General features: G+C 40.5%; 1 protein-coding gene across 7 annotated transcripts in view; it reads left to right on the plus strand.

Annotated features, from left to right (window-relative positions):
- kirrel3b (kirre like nephrin family adhesion molecule 3b) overlaps positions 1-19,418 on the plus strand; it is a 587,440-nt gene that overhangs the window by 550,995 nt on the left and 17,027 nt on the right. For 2 of the 7 annotated variants that reach the window (XM_061878745.1, XM_061878747.1), the window contains exons 14-17: positions 3,114-3,221; positions 3,655-3,738; positions 5,346-5,461; positions 9,239-9,325. In XM_061878745.1, coding sequence (XP_061734729.1) covers positions 3,114-3,221; positions 3,655-3,738; positions 5,346-5,461; positions 9,239-9,325 — 395 coding nt within the window. The remainder of the gene's footprint in view (positions 1-3,113; positions 3,222-3,654; positions 3,739-5,345; positions 5,462-9,238; positions 9,326-19,418) is intronic. The other 5 variants (XM_061878746.1, XM_061878748.1, XM_061878750.1 and 2 more) reach the window with 3 other exon arrangements.

The raw sequence follows: 19,418 nt of genomic DNA on the forward strand, positions 1-19,418 counted from the left end.
TTGTATTTAATACACAATTGATCATTTTTTGTTTGTTTTTTGAAAGTTGATTTTGCACTACTAAGTTATGTGTTATAGCAAATTAGTGCAGTAATTAACTTTGTATCCATGCACATTCTCTTTCTACTTCAAGGCTTCAGTGTTTGATTCATTTATTATTATTATTTTATTTTCAAATGTATTATTAGCCTGTGGAAAAAAAATATTTTGATGTTTACCTCAGAACGCTGCAAACAGAAAAGAAGCATTCTATTTTTATTAAAATTGTATTTGATATGCCATTGATATTTTTGTATTATTATTATTTGAAATAGGATTTTGCATGTCACTATAAAGTTATATAAGCCTTGCTTGCTCAATATTCAATGCAAAACTCATTTGCGTCCCTATTAAAGGTTAATTTGTTCAACTTTGGCCCGCGGCTTAGTTCAGTTTTAAATTTTGGCCCACTCTGTATTTGAGTTTGACACCCATGGTCTAAATGATACAATAATTGGACGATTGTACGGTATACCGGTATTAGTATAGTACCCCGATACTAATGAATCATATTCGGCACTATACCGCCTCTCAGTGCTGCAAGGGGTTCTGGGTATTTGTTCTGTGGTGTTTATGTAGTGTTACGTTGCGGATGTTCTCCCGAAATGTGTTAGTCATTCTTGTATGGTGTGGGTTCACAGTGTGGCGCATATTTGTAACAGTGTTAAAGTTATTTATACGGCCACCCTCAGTCTGACCTGTATGGCTGTTGAGCAAGTATGCTTGGCCTTCACTTAAGTGTGTGTACAAGTCGCATATATCATGTGACTTGGCCGGCACGCTGTTTGTATGGAGTAAAAGCGGACGTGACAACATATTGTAGACAACGCTAAAAGCAGTGCCTTTATAGTACCGGCGGGCCAGCTGTAATGTTAATTTGATATTGCCTCAAGGGCCAAATGAAATTTTACGGCGGGCCATACATGGCCCGTGGGCCAGAGTTTGACACTCATGCTTTAAAACGATACTAAAAAAATCAAAAGTATGGTCTGGAGCAGGGGTGCTCACTTTTTTTCTGCAGGCGAGCTACTTTTCAATTGACCAAGTCGAGGAGATCTACCTCATTCATATTTTAAATGTATATTTATTTATTTATGAAAGAGACATTTTTGTTAACAAGTTAATGCTGTTTAATGATAATACAAGCATGTTTAACACATATAAATTCCTTTCTGTCATGAAGACAAGAATATAAGTTGGTGTATTACCTGATTTTGATGACTTGCATTGATTGGAATCAGACAGTAGTGCTGATAATGTCTGCATTTTCAAATGGAGGAGAAAAAAAGTCCACATGAAAGTGGTTGGATTTGGCATCTCATTTGTCCAACTTGCATAATCGTTTTCAAACACTTTGTTATGAGAGTAGCATTTGTTTGTGGGGCCCTTTAATGTGTTGACAGCAGGTGAGTGACGTCATTAAGTGTGTGGGCGAGCGAGGAGAGGGAGCGGTCGCTGAGGGCAGGGGAGAAATACACTGGCATCAAACTCTGTGCACGCTAGCTTTCTGAGACTCTTATTTTGTTAGCACAGGCAGGATGAAGCAGGTCTTTTATGGCGAAGACAGGAACTGTGCAGTCGGTCTTTAGAGTTATGACAGCAGGTACGGCCCAAGAGTCTGTTGAAATAAAAAGTGTTTCTATCCGTCCTGTCAGGGATTTTGTTTTTAATAATGAGCTCACAGCAGCCAGCGTCATCTCACAAGATCCTAGGGTGCCGAGAATGTCAAAACACTGACGATAGTGAAGTCTTGGTGAAGATTGATGATTGCTCATTTTTATGTCTATTTTTTTAATGCCTGGCTTGTGATCGACTGACACACCCTCTGCGGTCGACTGGTAGCTCGCGATCGACGTAACGGGAACCCCTGGTCTGGAGAGTCATCTGTCGTTGGAGCAGAGACAACGTACAATCCACAATGTCCACGCAAAAAAGCCAGCAACAACTTAAGTAGTCTTGATTGCTAAAACAAAGCAGGTGTGGGGAATGGGGCTCAATGGAAGACATGAAACTGCAACAGGAAAATATCAACAAAACTGGAAAAGCCACTAAAATAGGAGCGCAAGACAAGAACTAAAACATTTTGCACGGGAAAACACCCAAAAACTCGAAAATACCGTATTTCCTTGAATTGCCGCAGGGGGAAAAAGTATGCGCCTGCCTTGAATTACTGCCGGGTCAAACCCGCTTCGCAAAATAATTAGCGCATGCTTGGTATTACCACCTGGTCAAACTTGCGACGTCACGAGTGACACTTCCTCTGTCATCATTTTCAAAATGGAGGAGGCTGATTTCAATACCGGTAATTTGAAATTGCATAAAGGGAAAAAGATTAAGAGCTATTCAGTAGGATTTAACGTCCAAGCTTACATCACACTCAATTTTTTTACTGCATGCCTTTGGTAAGTGCCGGAGTGAAAAGAGGTTTTGAAATAATTAGTGCATGCTTACATTTACCGCATGTCTTTGGTAAGCGCAGGAGTGAGAAGAGGTTTCAAATTAATTAGCGCCCCGGCGGCAATTCACGTAAATACGGTAAGTCACATTATGATGTGTTTTATGGTAGTGACACTACTTTGAGACAAGAGCTATATTGATGGTTGGTTGTGGTTTGGATTTATATCCAACAATCCCACCTCCAAAAACATGCAGATAGGTTGATTGGCAACACTAAAATTGGCCCTAGTGTGTGAATGTGAGTGTAAATGTTGTCTGTCTATCTGTGTTGGCCCTGTGACGAGGTGGCGACTTGTCCAGGGTGTACCCCGCCTTCTGCCCGATTGTAGCTGAGATAGGCGCCAGCGCCCCCCGCGACCCCACAAGGGAATAAGCGGTAGAAAATGGATGGGTGGATGGAATTGCGGCAACCACTTTTTACTGTCTCCTGAGTTTCCTTTTTAAATGTGTGCCTTTGGATTTTTTTAATTAAAAAAAATGTGCCTTGGCTCAAAAGAAGGTTGAAAAACACCAGTCTACATGCTGTTCGTAAAATGTTGTCCCGATATGTCGTCTTGGTATTTGTGAAATAATATTATTGTCTTTCTCAAGACAAACGTGTGTGTGTTTTTCCACAGAATCCCTCCCTGTGGCGGTGATCATCGGCATTGCCGTGGGAGCTTTGGTGGCCTTCATCGTCCTCATGGGCACCATTGGAGCGTTCTGTTGCACCCGCTCCCAGAGAAGTAAGTCTGCTCATCATCATCATCATCACCCAAAACCTTGCATGCCGAAGCATCATTAGGTCCACAATCGCCATGATAAAACCCATCTATTGTAACAGATCTTGCTTTTCATTAAATCAAACCAAAGCAGCTCTCAAAGATAAATGCAAGCGGCGGCAAAACTGTCACACTTCACAGAAGCTCACTTCTTGAGATGGACATATTTTTGCGTCGCACAGATCATAGCCAGATTGTGCTAAGGACTCATTTCACGCAAGCTCAGTCACATTTCAGGCTATTTGCATCATGCGCTACTACGTTCACTGCCACCCACCCATGCACCAAGTGACTCAGGTTTGAGACCGTCAGCAAGTGTCTCATTCCAAGAAGCAAACAAGAGAAAAAAAAGTGTGCTACTGGTCCCTTCAGCATGTCTATTGTGTGTATACTACAGAGGAAGCGCACCTGGTCATGCCCTCACTGCCCGTCTCCATCTGTGCTCACCAGAGAGAACTTGCAAGCAAAATTAAAACTGAAAGTAAGAATTTGTTATCTGACAGTTACCATCATCAGCATTGTGCCTAAAATACAATGAGCCGCCGTGGAAGCTTGCATATACAGTGGGGCAAAGAAGTATTTAGTCAGCCACCGATTGTGCAAGTTCTCCCTCTTAAAATGATGACAGAGGTCTGCAATAAGTGAAAAAAAAATCCAGGAATTCACATTGTAAGAATTTTAAAGAATTTATTTGTAAATTATGGTGGAAAATAAGTATTTGGTCAACCATTCAAAGCTCTCACTGATGGAAGGAGGTTTTGGCTCAAAATCTCAGGATACATGGCCCCATTCATTCTTTCATTAACACGGATCAATCGTCCTGTCCCCTTAGCAGAAAAACAGCCCCAAAGCATGATGTTTCCACCCCCATGCTTCTCAGTAGGTGTGGTGTTCTTGGGATGCAACTCAGTATTATTCTTCCTCCAAACACGACAAGTTGAGTTTATACCAAAAAGTTCTATTTTGGTTTCATCTGACCACATGACATTCTCCCAATCCTCTGCTGTATCATTCATGTATCCATTTTGGTATAAACTCAACTCGTCGTGTTTGGAGGAATCAATCAATCAATCAATGTTTATTTATATAGCCCCAAATCACAAATGTCTCAAAGGACTGCACAAATCATTACGACTACAACATCCTCGGAAGAACCCACAAAAGGGCAAGGAAAACTCACACCCAGTGGGCAGAGAGAATTCACACCCAGTGGGACGCCAGTGACAATGCTGACTATGAGAAACCTTTGAGAGGACCTCAGATGTGGGCAACCCCCCCCCCCCCCCCCCCCCCCTCTAGGGGACCGAAAGCAATGGATGTCGAGCGGGTCTAACATGATACTGTGAAAGTTCAATCCATAGTGGCTCCAACACAGCCGCGAGAGTTCAGTTCAAGCGGATCCAAGACAGCAGCGAGAGTCCCGTCCACAGGAAACCATCTCAAGCGGAGGCGGATCAGCAGCGTAGAGATGTCCCCAACCGATACAGGATACGAGGAAGAATAATACTGAGTTGCATCCCAAGAATGCCATACCTACTGTGAAGCATGGGGGTGGAAACATCATGCTTTGGGGCTGTTTTTCTGCTAAGGGGACACGACGATTGATCCGTGTTAAGGAAAGAATGAATGGGGCTATGTTTTTGTATCGTTGGATTTTGAGCCAGAACCTCCTTCAATCAGTGAGCGCTTTGAATGGTTGACCAAATACTTATTTTCCACCATAATTTACAAATAAATTCTTTAAAATTCCTACAATGTGAATTCCTGGAATTTTTTGTTCACATCCTGTCTCTCACAGTTGAAGTGTACCTATGATAAAAATTACAGATCTCTCTCACCATTTTAAGTGGGAGAACTTGCACAATCGGTGGCTGACTTAATACTTTTTTGCCCCACTGTATTGTGTATGCAGGACCAGATTGTGTGTTCCTAGTTATTATTAGTTATTGTGTATTGTATCTGGTCTTTTATGGGACACAGAATATGTTGCATTGCAAAACTCTGCATTCGGGGAAATTATAATGTCAAGAAATACAAAACGGTGTTTGCGCGGCTTATTGAGATAAATCTGCCATCTGTGTCCGACAGATCTGAAAGGAGTGGTGTCTGTGAAAAACGACATCCGGGTGGAGATTGTGCACAAAGACCACAACGCCGCCAGGGAAAACGAGGAGCACGCCTCTATGAAACAACTGATGGTGAGTGTGAGTGTCACAATGTACTACTTCCCTTTATGCATGGCCAAAAGTAATATTAACAGATTGATAATAATGGATTAGATTTAGAAAGCGCTTTTCTGTAGACACTCTAAGACACAGGTGTCAAACTCAAGCCCCACAAACACCTGGAAATGTTATGTCAATAAAGTACCTAGTATTTTCTCACTAAATGTAATAGTTTTTTTTTTTATTCTAACAGAAAAAATATATTTACTGCTCGAAATTGCAAACCTTTTAAACTGTAATAGTGACCAATATTGCAACAAATATTACAGTATATTATCATACTTTCCAAACATGTTTTTGTCTGAATAAAAATATGGTAACACATTAGTATGGGGAACATATTCACCATTAATTGGTTGCTTATTAAAGTGAAAAAGACTTCATTTAGAGTTATTTGGACAGTAGAGGACTATATAAGGGTTAGTATTATTAATAAACAATAATTCTGAGGTTATTGAGGGAACACTCTTAGTCAATGGCTTACTGGTTGTATAAAATGGCCATGCAGAATAGGGCATTAATAAGTACTTAATAATAACTAATTAAGAGCAAATGTTGCTAATTTGCATGTTAATAAGCAAGTAAATAATGGTGAATATGTTTTCCTCATACTAAAGTGTTACCAAACATACTTAACTTTACAGCTACTACACATCAAATTATTAAAAATCACAATACATTTTACGTTGTTCTTTACAGCATATATAAATTGACAAAAACTACTACTGTTTTTTGTGTCAAAAAATTTGTTGACTGAGTTTCCCGTTTTTGACCGGAAATTATGCGGTTGTTATTTTCAAAGGTGTATCGCTGTTAATGGAAAGGCTGTACATTTGTTTTTAAGGTAGAAAAACTGGCAGCTAAGTTGCCAGAATAAAAAAAAAACTTGTATGTGTGTGTTTATATATATATATATATATATATATATATATATATATATATAAATACATAAAAACATATACCGTATTTTTCGAACTATACGTCGCAGTTTTTTTCATAGTTTGGCCAGGGGTTAGACTTAAACTCAGAAGCGACTCATGTGTGAAATTATAAACACATTACCGTAAAATCCATCCATCCATCCATCCATCCATCATCTTCCGCTTATCCGAGGTCGGGTCGCGGGGGCAGCAACCTAAGCAGGGAAGCCCAGACTTCCCTATCTCCAGCCACTTCGTCTAGCTCTTCCCGGGGGATCCCGAGGCGTTCCCAGGCCAGCCGGGAGACATAGTCTTCCCAACGTGTCCTGGGTCTTCCCCGTGGCCTCTTACCAGCTGGACGTGCCCTAAACACATCCCTAGGGAGGCGTTCGGGTGGCATCCTGACCAGATGCCCGAACCACTTCATCTGGCTCCTCTCGATTACCGTAAAATATCAAATAATATTATTTATGAGACTAGACGTAAAATATTTCATGGGATTTAGCGATCAGGAGTGACAGGCTGTTTGGTAAACGTATAGCATGTTATGTTATAGTTATTTGAATGACTCTTACCATAATATGTTACGTTAACATACCAGGCACCTTCTCAGTTGGTTATTTATGCGTCATATAACGTACACTTATTCAGCCTGTTGTTCACTATTCTTTATTTATTTTAAATTGCCTATAAAATGTCTATTCTTGGTGTTGGGTTTTGTTAAATTAATTTCCCCCAAAAATGCGATTTATAATCCAGTGCGACTTATGTATGTTTTTGTATATATATATTAGAGATGCGCGGTTCGCGGTTTCATCCGCGGAGTCCGCGGATAAACCGCGGGTCGGCGGGTGACATGACGAAAAAACAAATTTTAAATAGATTCGGGCGGGTGGTCGTTGAACCATTTAAAAAATATATGATATACATGGTTCAGAGATCGGTAACTTTTACCGTTTAAAGAGCCATTTTGGACCCGTGTCACAAAGCGAAGAAGACATTAGTTGACAAATATGTCTCCCGGCTGTCACCCAGTTAGTAAGTAATAGAGCATGCTATGCCATTGGCTTTGTCGCCTTCTACAACATGTACAATTTACTTGCAAGTCCAGCAATATGTTGTGTGTTGTTTCCACTGACACACGCACACGACTGCAAGGCAAGCCACACCAAACAAGAATGACAAACACATTTCGAGAGAACATCCTCACAGTAACACAACATAAACACAACACAACAAATACCCAGAATCCTTTGCATCTATATTATACTATATTATACTATATTATACACCCCACTAGCAGCAACCCCCCCGTGCGTCGGTAAGGTGGGCGGGGTTGGGGGCGCGGGAGTGTAAATTATATTCAGGAAGTGTCGTGGGTGCAAAGGATTCTGGGTATTTGTTGTGTTGCGTTTATGTTGTGTTATTGTGAAGATGTTCTCCCGAAATGTGTTTGTCATTCTTGTTTGGTGTGGCTTCACAGTGTGGTGCATATTAGTAAGAGTGTTACAATGGTTTATATCACAACCATTAGTGTACTCTGTATCACCCAGTATGCCCTTTAATCTTGTACGTGTGTTTACGTAAGCTGCATACAGCATGTTGCCGGACTGCCAAACGGTTCGTACATGTTGAAGGTGTCTAAGGCAATGGCTTCACAGCACGCTCTTATTCCCATTATCTGAATGATCACCGTCGGATACTCGCGAGAACGTTAGCTGCTCCCATTGCCTTCTTTAATTTGTGACACGGGTCTAACTAGCTCTTTTAGTGGTAAAGGTCGCCGACTCTGGATGTATAACAACGGGCGGGCGGTTGCGGTTCTGATAAAATGATGGTGCGGGTGGATGACGACTTTAGTGATGCGGTTGCGGATGATATAATTGCCTATCCGCGCATCTCTTATATATATATATATATATATATATATATATATATATATATATATATATATATATATATATATATAGACAATCAATGACTGTGTTTTTGGATTGTTTTCCCTTTTGAACAGAGGTGCGTTCCTGTCATTTAAAGAATATTTGACTAAAGTTATTATTCTGCAGTAGGTCCTAAAAACACAACACTCCTGTCATCACTGGTATTCTTTCTGAAATAGTGGGTTGAGTGTAGAAAAAGTGAAGCGCTGTAAATACTTTCCAGATACACCATACCAACTTTATTGCTTGTGTCTTAAATCCAACACCATAATATGTCCTTTCCTTTCTCTAAGCTTTTGTCGGAAATAGAACCGCAGCAAAACAGGTTTCATTTGTTATGCATGTCCTTCCCAAGCTGACATTAGCATAATGAATACACATTATTATGGACAAAGCTGTGGAATTCATTACTTCATGCGTAAGGCCATAACAAAAAGACGTCGTCAAGGCTAAGAGGCTAAATTTATCGATATGATGCTGCAGGCTAAAGAGTCAAAACATTGTTGCCGGGGTAATCCTCCAGTGGGTGTACTCGTGGCGCTGCCAGACACAGAAAGACCCTATTTGAAGCCTCACCAGTCTTAAGGGTTTTTTGTGTGTATGACGCTCCAGGGCGGGGTTATTTGTAGTAGAAAGCTTTGAGGCGACAGATTCTCCCCATTCTTCCACTGCGACAAAACGTGCTGTGCCAACTTTACAAAACTATACTTTGTTAAGGGAAGAACATTTTCATGGATGCATTATTAATGCGCCCCTTCCAGCGCCGAGTGAGGGTGTCTGACTAATACCGCAAGAAGTGATGAAAGTTTGATTCTTCCGTCTCAAATGTTCTCTCGTACTTTGAAGGCGGAGAGTTTCCTGCCAGCCGGCTCAGACTTTGCTTGATTTCCATGCAGGTGGATCGCGGGGAGTTCCAGCAGGAATCCGCTCTGAAGCAGTTGGAGGTTTTGCAAGAGGAGGAGAAGGAGTACCAGCACATTAAGGTACGACTCTTGATCAATGGCAGCATGGAGGCATTGAGTCGCGTTTAACGGAAGAGACCGAAAATAAATGAAATGTGTTAAAGGTCAAAAGAGACTTTTTTAATGATGTTCTAAGAGAAATATGGTTCCCTATGAGCCTCTTTATGAGCAACAAGCGTGAGGAAATTGATCATATCCTTCACTTGTTTGCTCCACTTTTGAGAGAATAGTCACTTCAATTGTGGCAATGGGGAGCGAAGAATATGACGTCATCGGATTTTAGAGTCTGTAAATAAAGAACTGCTACCAAAGTCTAACAGCAACATTTTAATTATTTTCGCTTTTTGGTGAGAGCGAAGATGTGAGCTTGCAAAACAACAATCACAAGAGACTAAAAACACAAATGTCTTACTAATCTCTTATACCATATTTTTAGGACTATAAGGCACACTTAAAATTATTTTTGTTTCTCAAAACTTGACAGTCCGCCTTATGTACGGAATAATTTTGGTTGTGCTTACCGAACTCGAAGCTATTTTATTTGATACATAGTGAAATGATAAGTCTGACCAGTAGATGGCAGTCACACATAATATATATGTGTAAACTGCAATATGATGGCCGTCACACACATAAGACAAACGTGTAGACTGCAATATGACTCAAGTAAACAACACCACAATGTTATATGGTTCATTGAAAATACACAACATTACACACGGCGCTCCAAAAAATATATCAACATAGTTTAGTATGACTTTGGTAAGCTATAAAGCCGCACTGCTTGATGGATTGTGCTGTGGTTTAACATACAAGTATTATTATGGTGTGTGTATAAGGTAAGAGATATTATCTGGCTGAAAACCAGATAAATGATTAAAATAATTTAACTTTATATACACTATTTTCGACCATTTGGCATTTATCGGGACTCTACAGCTTGTCCCTCTCAAGGTAGTGGGTGTGGCTGGAGCCTATCCCAGCTGCATTCGGGCCTTGGCCCTGTACAGCCTGAAATAACTTTAGATAAAACTTTCAGCAAATTTTGGGCAAATAAATGACATGCATTCATCTAAAACTTTTAAAAACGTTCCTGAATGGCATTCCGACAATGAAATTACTTTTGTGTACAAATATCGGGGTATTTTGTCAAGCTAATTTCAATAATGCAAACGAGAAATCTGTGACTTATCATGTTTCATCCAAATTCCAAAATGTGATGAATATGATTTAAAAATGGCTGCATTTAGGCTTGGGGTTGGGTTAGCAGCTGCAGCAAGTGTCATGTTGGCATGTGTTGGTGTGAGCTGTGATTCAAGTTGCTTGAAGCAGACGTTAATAAACACTTTTTTTTCCCTGGACATAGCATTCTTACCTTGCATTTCAACGAGCGAAACTTAGTGCCGGTACTTGCAGTTCGAGAACGCTACCTTCGGACTTGCTTGGCTCTTGTCTTGTTGTGTGTCAGTGAGAGAGCAAGAGCAGGGCGTGACCCGCCCACCCAGGGGCGTCACGAGACTTAATACTGCACTGGGGCACACCTGGGGCACAAATAATTCATGTGAGCGTGCAAAGCGCGCAAGCACAAATATTTTTAGCACTTATCTATCATAAAAAATACATAAATAGTGCTTTAAACTATGAATTCATATCAGATTATGTTGTATGGATCTTTGATTAACCACCTGACATTAACCAATGCATTTGACCTACTTTTGCACTTTTTTACTCCAGACTTCTAAACTGCTACTGTTAAAGGCAAAAAGGAAGAGCAATGCATTTTTTTGAAATATATATTGCAGTAATCATCCGCAAATTTAACATCTACAAAAGTAAAACAAAAAATAAAGCACCCCTACATCTCTGGGTTCTTTTATATTATTTAATTTCCATGTATGGCAATGTGGCTAATCCTATTTCAGATACACAAAACTATAAAATATACACAAAACAATAAAGCCACAGTAGTAGAATAAATGAACAACTGTTGTGTGTCTGTTCAGGGAATCATTTTCTGAGAAGTAAACTGTAACGTCTCGTTTTCATTTTTGCAAAGTGGTCAATCACTCTGGACAGACACGGAAATATTAACTATAATAACGAGCACCATCACATTCTCACTAACGACAAAGGCTTTGCAACGATGGGAACAGTAATTTATTTGATTATCCATCCATCCATCATCTTCCCCTTATCCGAGGTCGGGTCGCGGGGGCAACAGCCTAAGCAGGGAAACCCAGACTTCCCTCTCCCCAGCCACTTCGTCTAGCTCTTCCCGGGGGATCCCGAGGCGTTCCCAGGCCAGCCGGGAGACATAGTCTTCCCAACGTGTCCTGGGTCTTCCCCGTGGCCTCCTACCGGTTGGACGTGCCCTAAACACCTCCCTAGGGAGGCGTTCGGGTGGCATCCTGACCAGATGCCTGAACCACCTCATCTGGCTCCTCTCGATGTGGAGGAGCAGCGGCTTTACTTTGAGTTCCTCCCGGATGGCAGAGCTTCTCACCCTATCTCTAAGGGAGAGCCCCGCCACACAGCGGAGGAAACTCATTTTGGCCGCTTGTACCCGTGATCTTATCCTTTCGGTCATGACCCAAAGCTCATGACCATAGGTGAAGATGGGAACGTAGATTGACCGGTAAATTGAGAGCTTTGCCTTCCGGCTCAGCTCCTTCTTCACCACAACGGATCGGTACAACGTCCGCATTACTGAAGACGCCGCACCGATCCGCCTGTCGATCTCACGATCCACTCTTCCCTCACTCGTGAACAAGACTCCTAGGTACTTGAACTCCTCCACTTGGGGCAGGGTCTCCTCCCCAACCCGGAGATGGTATTCCACCCTTTTCCGGGCGAGAACCATGGACTCGGACTTGGAGGTGCTGATTCTCATTCCGGTCGCTTCACACTCGGCTGCGAACCGATCCAGCGAGAGCTGAAGATCTCGGTCAGATGAAGCCATCAGGACCACATCATCTGCAAAAAGCAGAGACCTAATCCTGCGGCTACCAAACCGGAACCCCTCAACGCCTTGACTGCGCCTAGAAATTCTGTCCATAAAAGTTATGAATAGAATCGGTGACAAAGAACAGCCTTGGCGGAGTCCAACCCTCACTGGAAATGTGTTCGACTTACTGCCGGCAATGCGGACCAAGCTCTGGCACTGATCGTATTATTTGATTAGTCGTTACCAAAAAGAAAATTACGCCGTTATAACCAATAATGCTGATAGTATGCTTGGGAAATACAGTTTGTAATCACTCTGTCTTTGTTTTTTTCAAAACATTAAGGAATCTAGCCAAAATATTAAAGTTAAGATAAAGTACCAATGATTGTCACACATCACTAGGTGTGGTGAAATTGGTCCTCTGCAGTTGACCCAACCCCTTGTTCACCCCCTGGCAGTTTTTTAGGGAGCAATGAGCAGCAGCGTTGGCCACGCCCGGCAATCATTTTTGGTGATTTAACCCCCAATTCCAACCCTTGATGCCGAGTGCCAAGCAGGGAGGTAATGGGTCCAATTGGTTATAGTTTTTGGTATGACTCGGCCGGGGTTTTGAACTCACAACCTACCGGACACTGTAACCACTAGTATTTCTAAAATTCCTGTGGTTAAGGTGTCTGTCCTGAGACTAAAAGGTTGTGAGTTCAAACCCGGGGCCGAGTCATACCAAAGACTATATAATAAATGGGACCCATTACCTACCTGCTTGGCACTCAGCATCAAAGGTTAGAATTGGGGTTTAAATCATCGAATGACCACTGCTGCTCACTGCTCCCCTCACCTCCCAGGGGGTGATCAAGGGTGATGGGTCGAATGCAGAGGATGATTTCACCACACCTAGTGTGTGTGTGTCTATCATTGGGATTTCAACTTACGTAGACTTCATAGCATCGTCCCGAACAGACAATAATAGTTGAAGACGTTCACGGTTGTATTTACTCTCTGGTATTCACCCGACTCCACCATCTAAACAATAACCCGCACGCTTCACATGCATCCGGCATCCAAGTCAATCAAATCCCTGCAATCTAATCATCAATCTCAAATTGGAAACGTAACCATGACAGTGAACAAAGCATGAGTCACCACCCAAGTCTCCCGTTGGTTACAGAGCGGACACTCTAACCACTAGTATTTCTAAAATTCCTGTGGTTAAGGTGTCTGTCCTGAGACTAAAAGGTCGTGAGTTCAAACCCGGGGCCGAGTCATACCAAAGACTATATAATAAATGGGACCCATTACCTACCTGCTTGGCACTCAGCATCAAAGGTTAGAATCGGGGTTTAAATCACCGAATGACCACTGCTGCTCACTGCTCCCCTCACCTCCCAGGGGGTGATCAAGGGTGATGGGTCGAATGCAGAGGATGATTTCACCACACCTAGTGTGTGTGTGTGTCTATCATTGGGATTTTAACTTAAGTAGACTTCATAGCATCGTCCCGAACAGACAATAATAGTTGAAGACTTTCACGGTTGTATTTACTCTCTGGTATTTACCCAACTCCACCATCCAAACAATAACCCGCACGCTTCACATGCATCCGGCATCCAAGTCAATCAAATCCCTGCAATCTAATCATCAATCTCAAATTGGAAACGTAACCATGACAGTGAACAAAGCATGAGTCACCACCCAAGTCTCCTGTTGGCAGGTGACAAGAGACCAGAATGCTAAATGCAGACGCTGGGAAGTGGTACTCTCAAGTTCTGTGCAGTTTGATCATCCACGGAGTTATGTGCGCAGATCCTTTGATAGCAATATGTCCCACACATAGAGGAATTCTTAAAAAAAAAAAAAGTGGTCAAATCAACGTGGATTTGCTCAACGCAGCAAAAGTGTGCTGATTCTTTAATTTACATGCCAATGAGCAGACAAGACGTGTGTGCTCATACTGAAGGAGGCACCTGCTTTGGTGCCTGCGTGAGTGATCCACAAATGATTTGGCCGACTGTGCAGGTTCTCTCGTCTTGTGCTGCGGTTTATCTCTCGACCACTTCCTCAGTCAATTACAAAGCTGCGTGGCGCATTTTAAAGCTTTAAAGCTGTTCTTGCAAGTTTTGGTTTTTTTCTATCCACTGCCGTCAAAACAAGAACTGGGGCGCTATAGCTCGGTTGGTAGAGCGGCCGTGCCAGCAACCAGATGGTTGCAGGTTCGATCCCCGCTTCTGCCATCCTAGTCACTGCCGTTGTGTCCTTGGGCAGGACACTTTACCCACCTGCTCCCAGTGCCACCCACACTGGTTTAAATGTAAAAATTAGATATTGGGTTTCACTATGTAAAGCGCTTTGAGTCACTAGAGAAAAAGCGCTATATAAATATAATTCACTTCACAACTATTTAATTATTATTTTTTTTGCAGAGAAAGCAACAATACACTCACCTACTCAGTGGCCTAGTGGTTAGAGTGTCCGCCCTGAGAACGGTAGGTCGTGAGTTCAAACCCCGGCCGAGTCATACCAAAGCACTCAGCATTACGGGTTGGAATTGGGGATTAAATCACCAAAAATGATTCCCAGGGGCGGCACCTCTACTGCCCACTGCTCCCCTCACCTCCCAGGGGGTGATCAAGGGTGATGGGTCAAATGCAGAGAATAATTTCGCCAAATGTAGTGTGTTTGTGTGACAATCATTGGTACTTTAACTGTAACACCACAAAAACTGATGTATACACAATATTTTGGAATAATAATATATTTTTTTTCTTACTATACATATTTGCTTATCTTGGATCAAACTCAATTTAGATCGGGGGCCAGATGGAGAAAAATCTACTCCCAAGTGGGCCGGAGTGGTAAAATCATGGCATGATAACTTAAGAATAAAGACAATTTCATAAAAAGAACACATTCTGAAAATTTATTAAAAATAATGTTGTATTTTTACACTTACCGCATTTTGTGTAGTATAAGTTGCTCCGGAGTATAAGTCGCACCTGAAAAAAATACATGATAAAGAAAATTAAAAACACTTGAATATAAATCACATTTTTTGGGGTAAATTATTTGATAAAACCCAACACCCAGAATAGACATTTGAAAGGCAATTTAAGATAAATAAAGAATAGTGAACAACAGGCTGAATGAGTGTACGTTATATGACGCATAAATAACCAACTGAGAAGGTGCTTGGTATGTTAACGTAACATATTATGGTAAGAGTCATTCAAATAATTATAACATATAGAACATGCTATAAGTTTACCAAACAATCTGTCACTTCTTATCGCTAAATTCCATGAAATCTTATACGTCTAGTCTCTTACGTGAATGAGCTAAATAATATTATTTGCTATTTTACGGTAATGTGTTAAATATTTCACACATAAGTCGCTCCTGAGTATAAGTCGCACCCCCGGCCAAACTATGGAAAAAACTGTGACTTATAGTCCGAAAAATGCGGTACATGTTGCGGTTAATAGTATTCTATCTTTATTTGTTGTTATTTATACTTTCTGAATAAATTATGTGATAATGTTCATCAGTCAACACCATCCATTCATCCATTTTATACCGCTCGTCCGTTTTTTGGGATCGCGGGGGGTGCTGGAGCCTATCTTAACTGCATTCGGGCGGAAGGCGATGTCCACCCTGGACAAGTCGCCACCTCATCGCAGAGCCAACACAGATAGACAGACAACATTCACACACTAGGGCCAATTTAGTGTTACCAATCATCCTATCCCCAGGTGCATGTCTTTGGAAGTGGGAGGAAGCCGGAGTATCCTGAGGGATTCCACGCAATCACGGGGAGAACATGCAAACTCCACACAGAAAGATCCCCACCCCGAGATTGTACCCAGGACTACTCTGGACCTTCGTATTGCAAGGCACATGCACTAACCCCCAGCATGCTGCCCTATCAAGATAAAAAAAAATAATAACAAAATCAAATTACAGGATTGTTATTTATTTATGTTGTTTGCTCATTTTCCTCGACTGTTGCACTAACATCATGTGGTTTATTTTTATTATTATTTTTTACATATGTGGCATAATCTACAAAGATAATAATAATTGCTATTGTGACATCTAGTGGACACATTTAGGATAGCAGTTTCTTTCATTCAAAAATGTTGTCTCATTTACGCGGGCCGTACGTTTGACACCTCTGTCTTATAAATGTCCCATAGTGTTCTGTTTGTCACCAGGAAGTCAGGAAGTGTTGGTCAAAATATAGTTTTGATGTTGGAATTCAGAGGTGCTTTTAGTAATGTGACATTCTGGTGTTTGTGTAGACCGCTCGGGATGCAGAGATGGCAGGCGAGTGCAGAAGAAGAAGCCCTTTCATTAGGGACACACATGTAAAACAAAAACAAAGATGCGCACAAAGCGAAAACAGGCAAGCAAATGAGTCTGCCCTTCATCTAGAGCAGGGGCGTCAATGTACGGCCCGAGGGCCACATCAGGTTTTCTCAGGCCCGTGCATGAGTTTGCCAAGTATAAAAATTACCTGAAATTTTTGGATGAAAGAAACAGCTGTTGTAAATGTGTCCACTGGATGTCGCAATAGCAACTATTTGTTTATTTGTATAGTTGTAGATGATGCTAAATATGTACAAAATAAACCACATGATGTTACTACATCAGTCGAATAAAAAACTATCAAACTACATAAATAATAGGGGTGTGGGAAAAAAAAAACGATTCGGATACGAATAGAATCGAATACATTGTGCGATTCAGAATCGATTCTCATTTTTAAAAAAATCGATTTTTTTTTTAATTTGATTTTTTTTATCAATCCAACAAACAACTACACAGCAATACCATAACAATGCAATCCATTTCCAAAACCAAACCTGACCCAGCAACACTCAGAATTGCAATAAACAGAGCACATGAGAGGAGACACAAACACGACACAGAGCAAACCAAAAGTAGTGAAACAAAAATGAATATTATCAACAACAGTATCAATATTAGTTATAATTTCAGCATAGCAGTGATTAAAAATCCCTCATTGACATTATCATTACACATTTATATGCATCGCATCTCATAAGCTTGACAACACACTGTGTCCGATATTTTTACAAAGATAAAATAAGTCATATTTTTGGTTCGTTTAATAGTTAAAACAAATTTACATTATTACAATCAGTTGATAAAACATTGCCGTTTAAAATTATAAAAACTTTTTTTTTTTAATCTACTACTCTGCTAGCATGTCAGCAGACTGGGGTAGATCCTGCTGAAATCCTATGTATTGAATGAATAGAGAATCGTTTTGAATTGGAAAAATACCTTTTTTGAATCGAAAATCGAATCGAAAAAAATCGATATATTATCGAATCCTGACCCCAAGAATTGATATTGAATCGAATCGTGGGACACCCAAAGATTCGCAGCCCTAATAAATAACATCCTGTAATTTAATTTTGATATATTTTTTTAACTTGATGGATTGAAAATTAACACCAATGAGTTGACTGATGAACATTATCACATTAATTCAGAAAATATAAATAAAGATACAATATTTTTGACCGCAACATGTAAGTGTGCTAAAAAAACAACATTGGGATTTGTACAATTTCAGAATGTGCTTGTTCTATTTTTAAATTAAGAAAACGATCTGAAGTTATCTTTATTTTTAAGTTATCGTGTCGGGATTTTACCAGTGTGGCCCACTTGGGAGTATTTTTCTCAATGTGGCCCCCGATCTAAAATGAATTTGATATCCCTGGTCTAGAGGACAAGGCTGGTATATGACTTATTGATGGATCTGATGCAGCTGGGATAGGCTCCAGCACCCCCACGACCCCAAAAGGGACAAGCGTTACAAAATGGATGGACCAGTGGACTAGTGGCAGGAAGGAAAATAAGAGCGCTGGACAGGAATAAATACAAACAAATACAAGAAACTACTAAAACCTGTGATTTGAGATTATTAAAGAGAAGAAAACCTAGTTTGTGTCAGTAGCTGAAAGGCTAATCAGCATGTTTTTGTCTTTGAGAAGAGTGTCTGGCTCAAAGAAGAACTATTTATACACTTAAATCACATTTGGCAACACCAGCATGTTAGCTACATGTAAATTATTACACTAATAAACTGAAACTGAACAAACATTTAACAACAAAGTAATGCTAGGTTAACATATTTGCTCAAGAAAAAACGTGATTAAGCCTCCACGTTTGTTGCTGACTGAGTCTTATTTTAAAATGCAAAGTGAAGCTTGTCATGTTTAGTGGCTCTTGGGACACTTGTTACGATTACATCTTTAAAAAGTACATTTTGCATTATAAGGAACATTTAATAGGGGACTTACCAGAGCAGCAAAATAATATTGCCGTTACACTGCATATTAAAACAGCCCTGTTATGCAAAACCAACTGTTCTTACCTTATGGTTCCGGCTGTTGTGTATGTGGGAAGTGCATAAGTCCTGAACATTTGAAATCCAACCATTGAGACATGGTGGAGATATTTATAAAACAATCTTGCCTTCCTTTAAATTTCCGCCAAACTGGAATTTGCAAAACCTGCGTTGTTTTTCTCACCCATGACATCCTCTGATTATCCTTATAAAAGGTATAAATCTACCCAAAGTGCGCTATACTCTTGTTGTTTTTTTAGTTTTTAGTTTATTAAGGATCCCCATTAGTCTACACCGCAGTGGAGACTATTCTTCCTGGGGTCCAGGCAAAAAACATCACACAACCACAGAACAAAAGATTAAAATGCAGTACAACATGATCCAATAATAAATTGTCATAATACAAAAATAGCAACAACAAAGAACCAAAAAATACTAATACATTTTGTTACATAATAATTTTCATACCAAAGATAAAAATAGCAATATAAAAATAGATATACTGTATACATTTTTGTGAAAATAAAACAAAGAACCAATGGCCTAATTTATACACATTAGTGTACCAAAGAAACAACAATAAGTGACGAAAAAGTATCATCCATCCATTTTCTGCTGCTTATCCCATAATTAATAAAATACTCAATAGTCAATAAAAACTGTCATGACATTAGGTACAATCTAGAATAATCTCTTTACGCAAAACTTCTCCTTTTAGTCTGTTCTTAAAGCCCACTATGCTGGTGAAGAAGACTGGCTCGTACCTGCACATGCATCCTCCGTCGTTGCCATTT

Source organism: Nerophis ophidion, linkage group LG18 (genome assembly GCF_033978795.1).
Source record: "Nerophis ophidion isolate RoL-2023_Sa linkage group LG18, RoL_Noph_v1.0, whole genome shotgun sequence".
In the NCBI taxonomy this organism is placed as follows: Eukaryota; Metazoa; Chordata; class Actinopteri; order Syngnathiformes; family Syngnathidae; genus Nerophis; species Nerophis ophidion.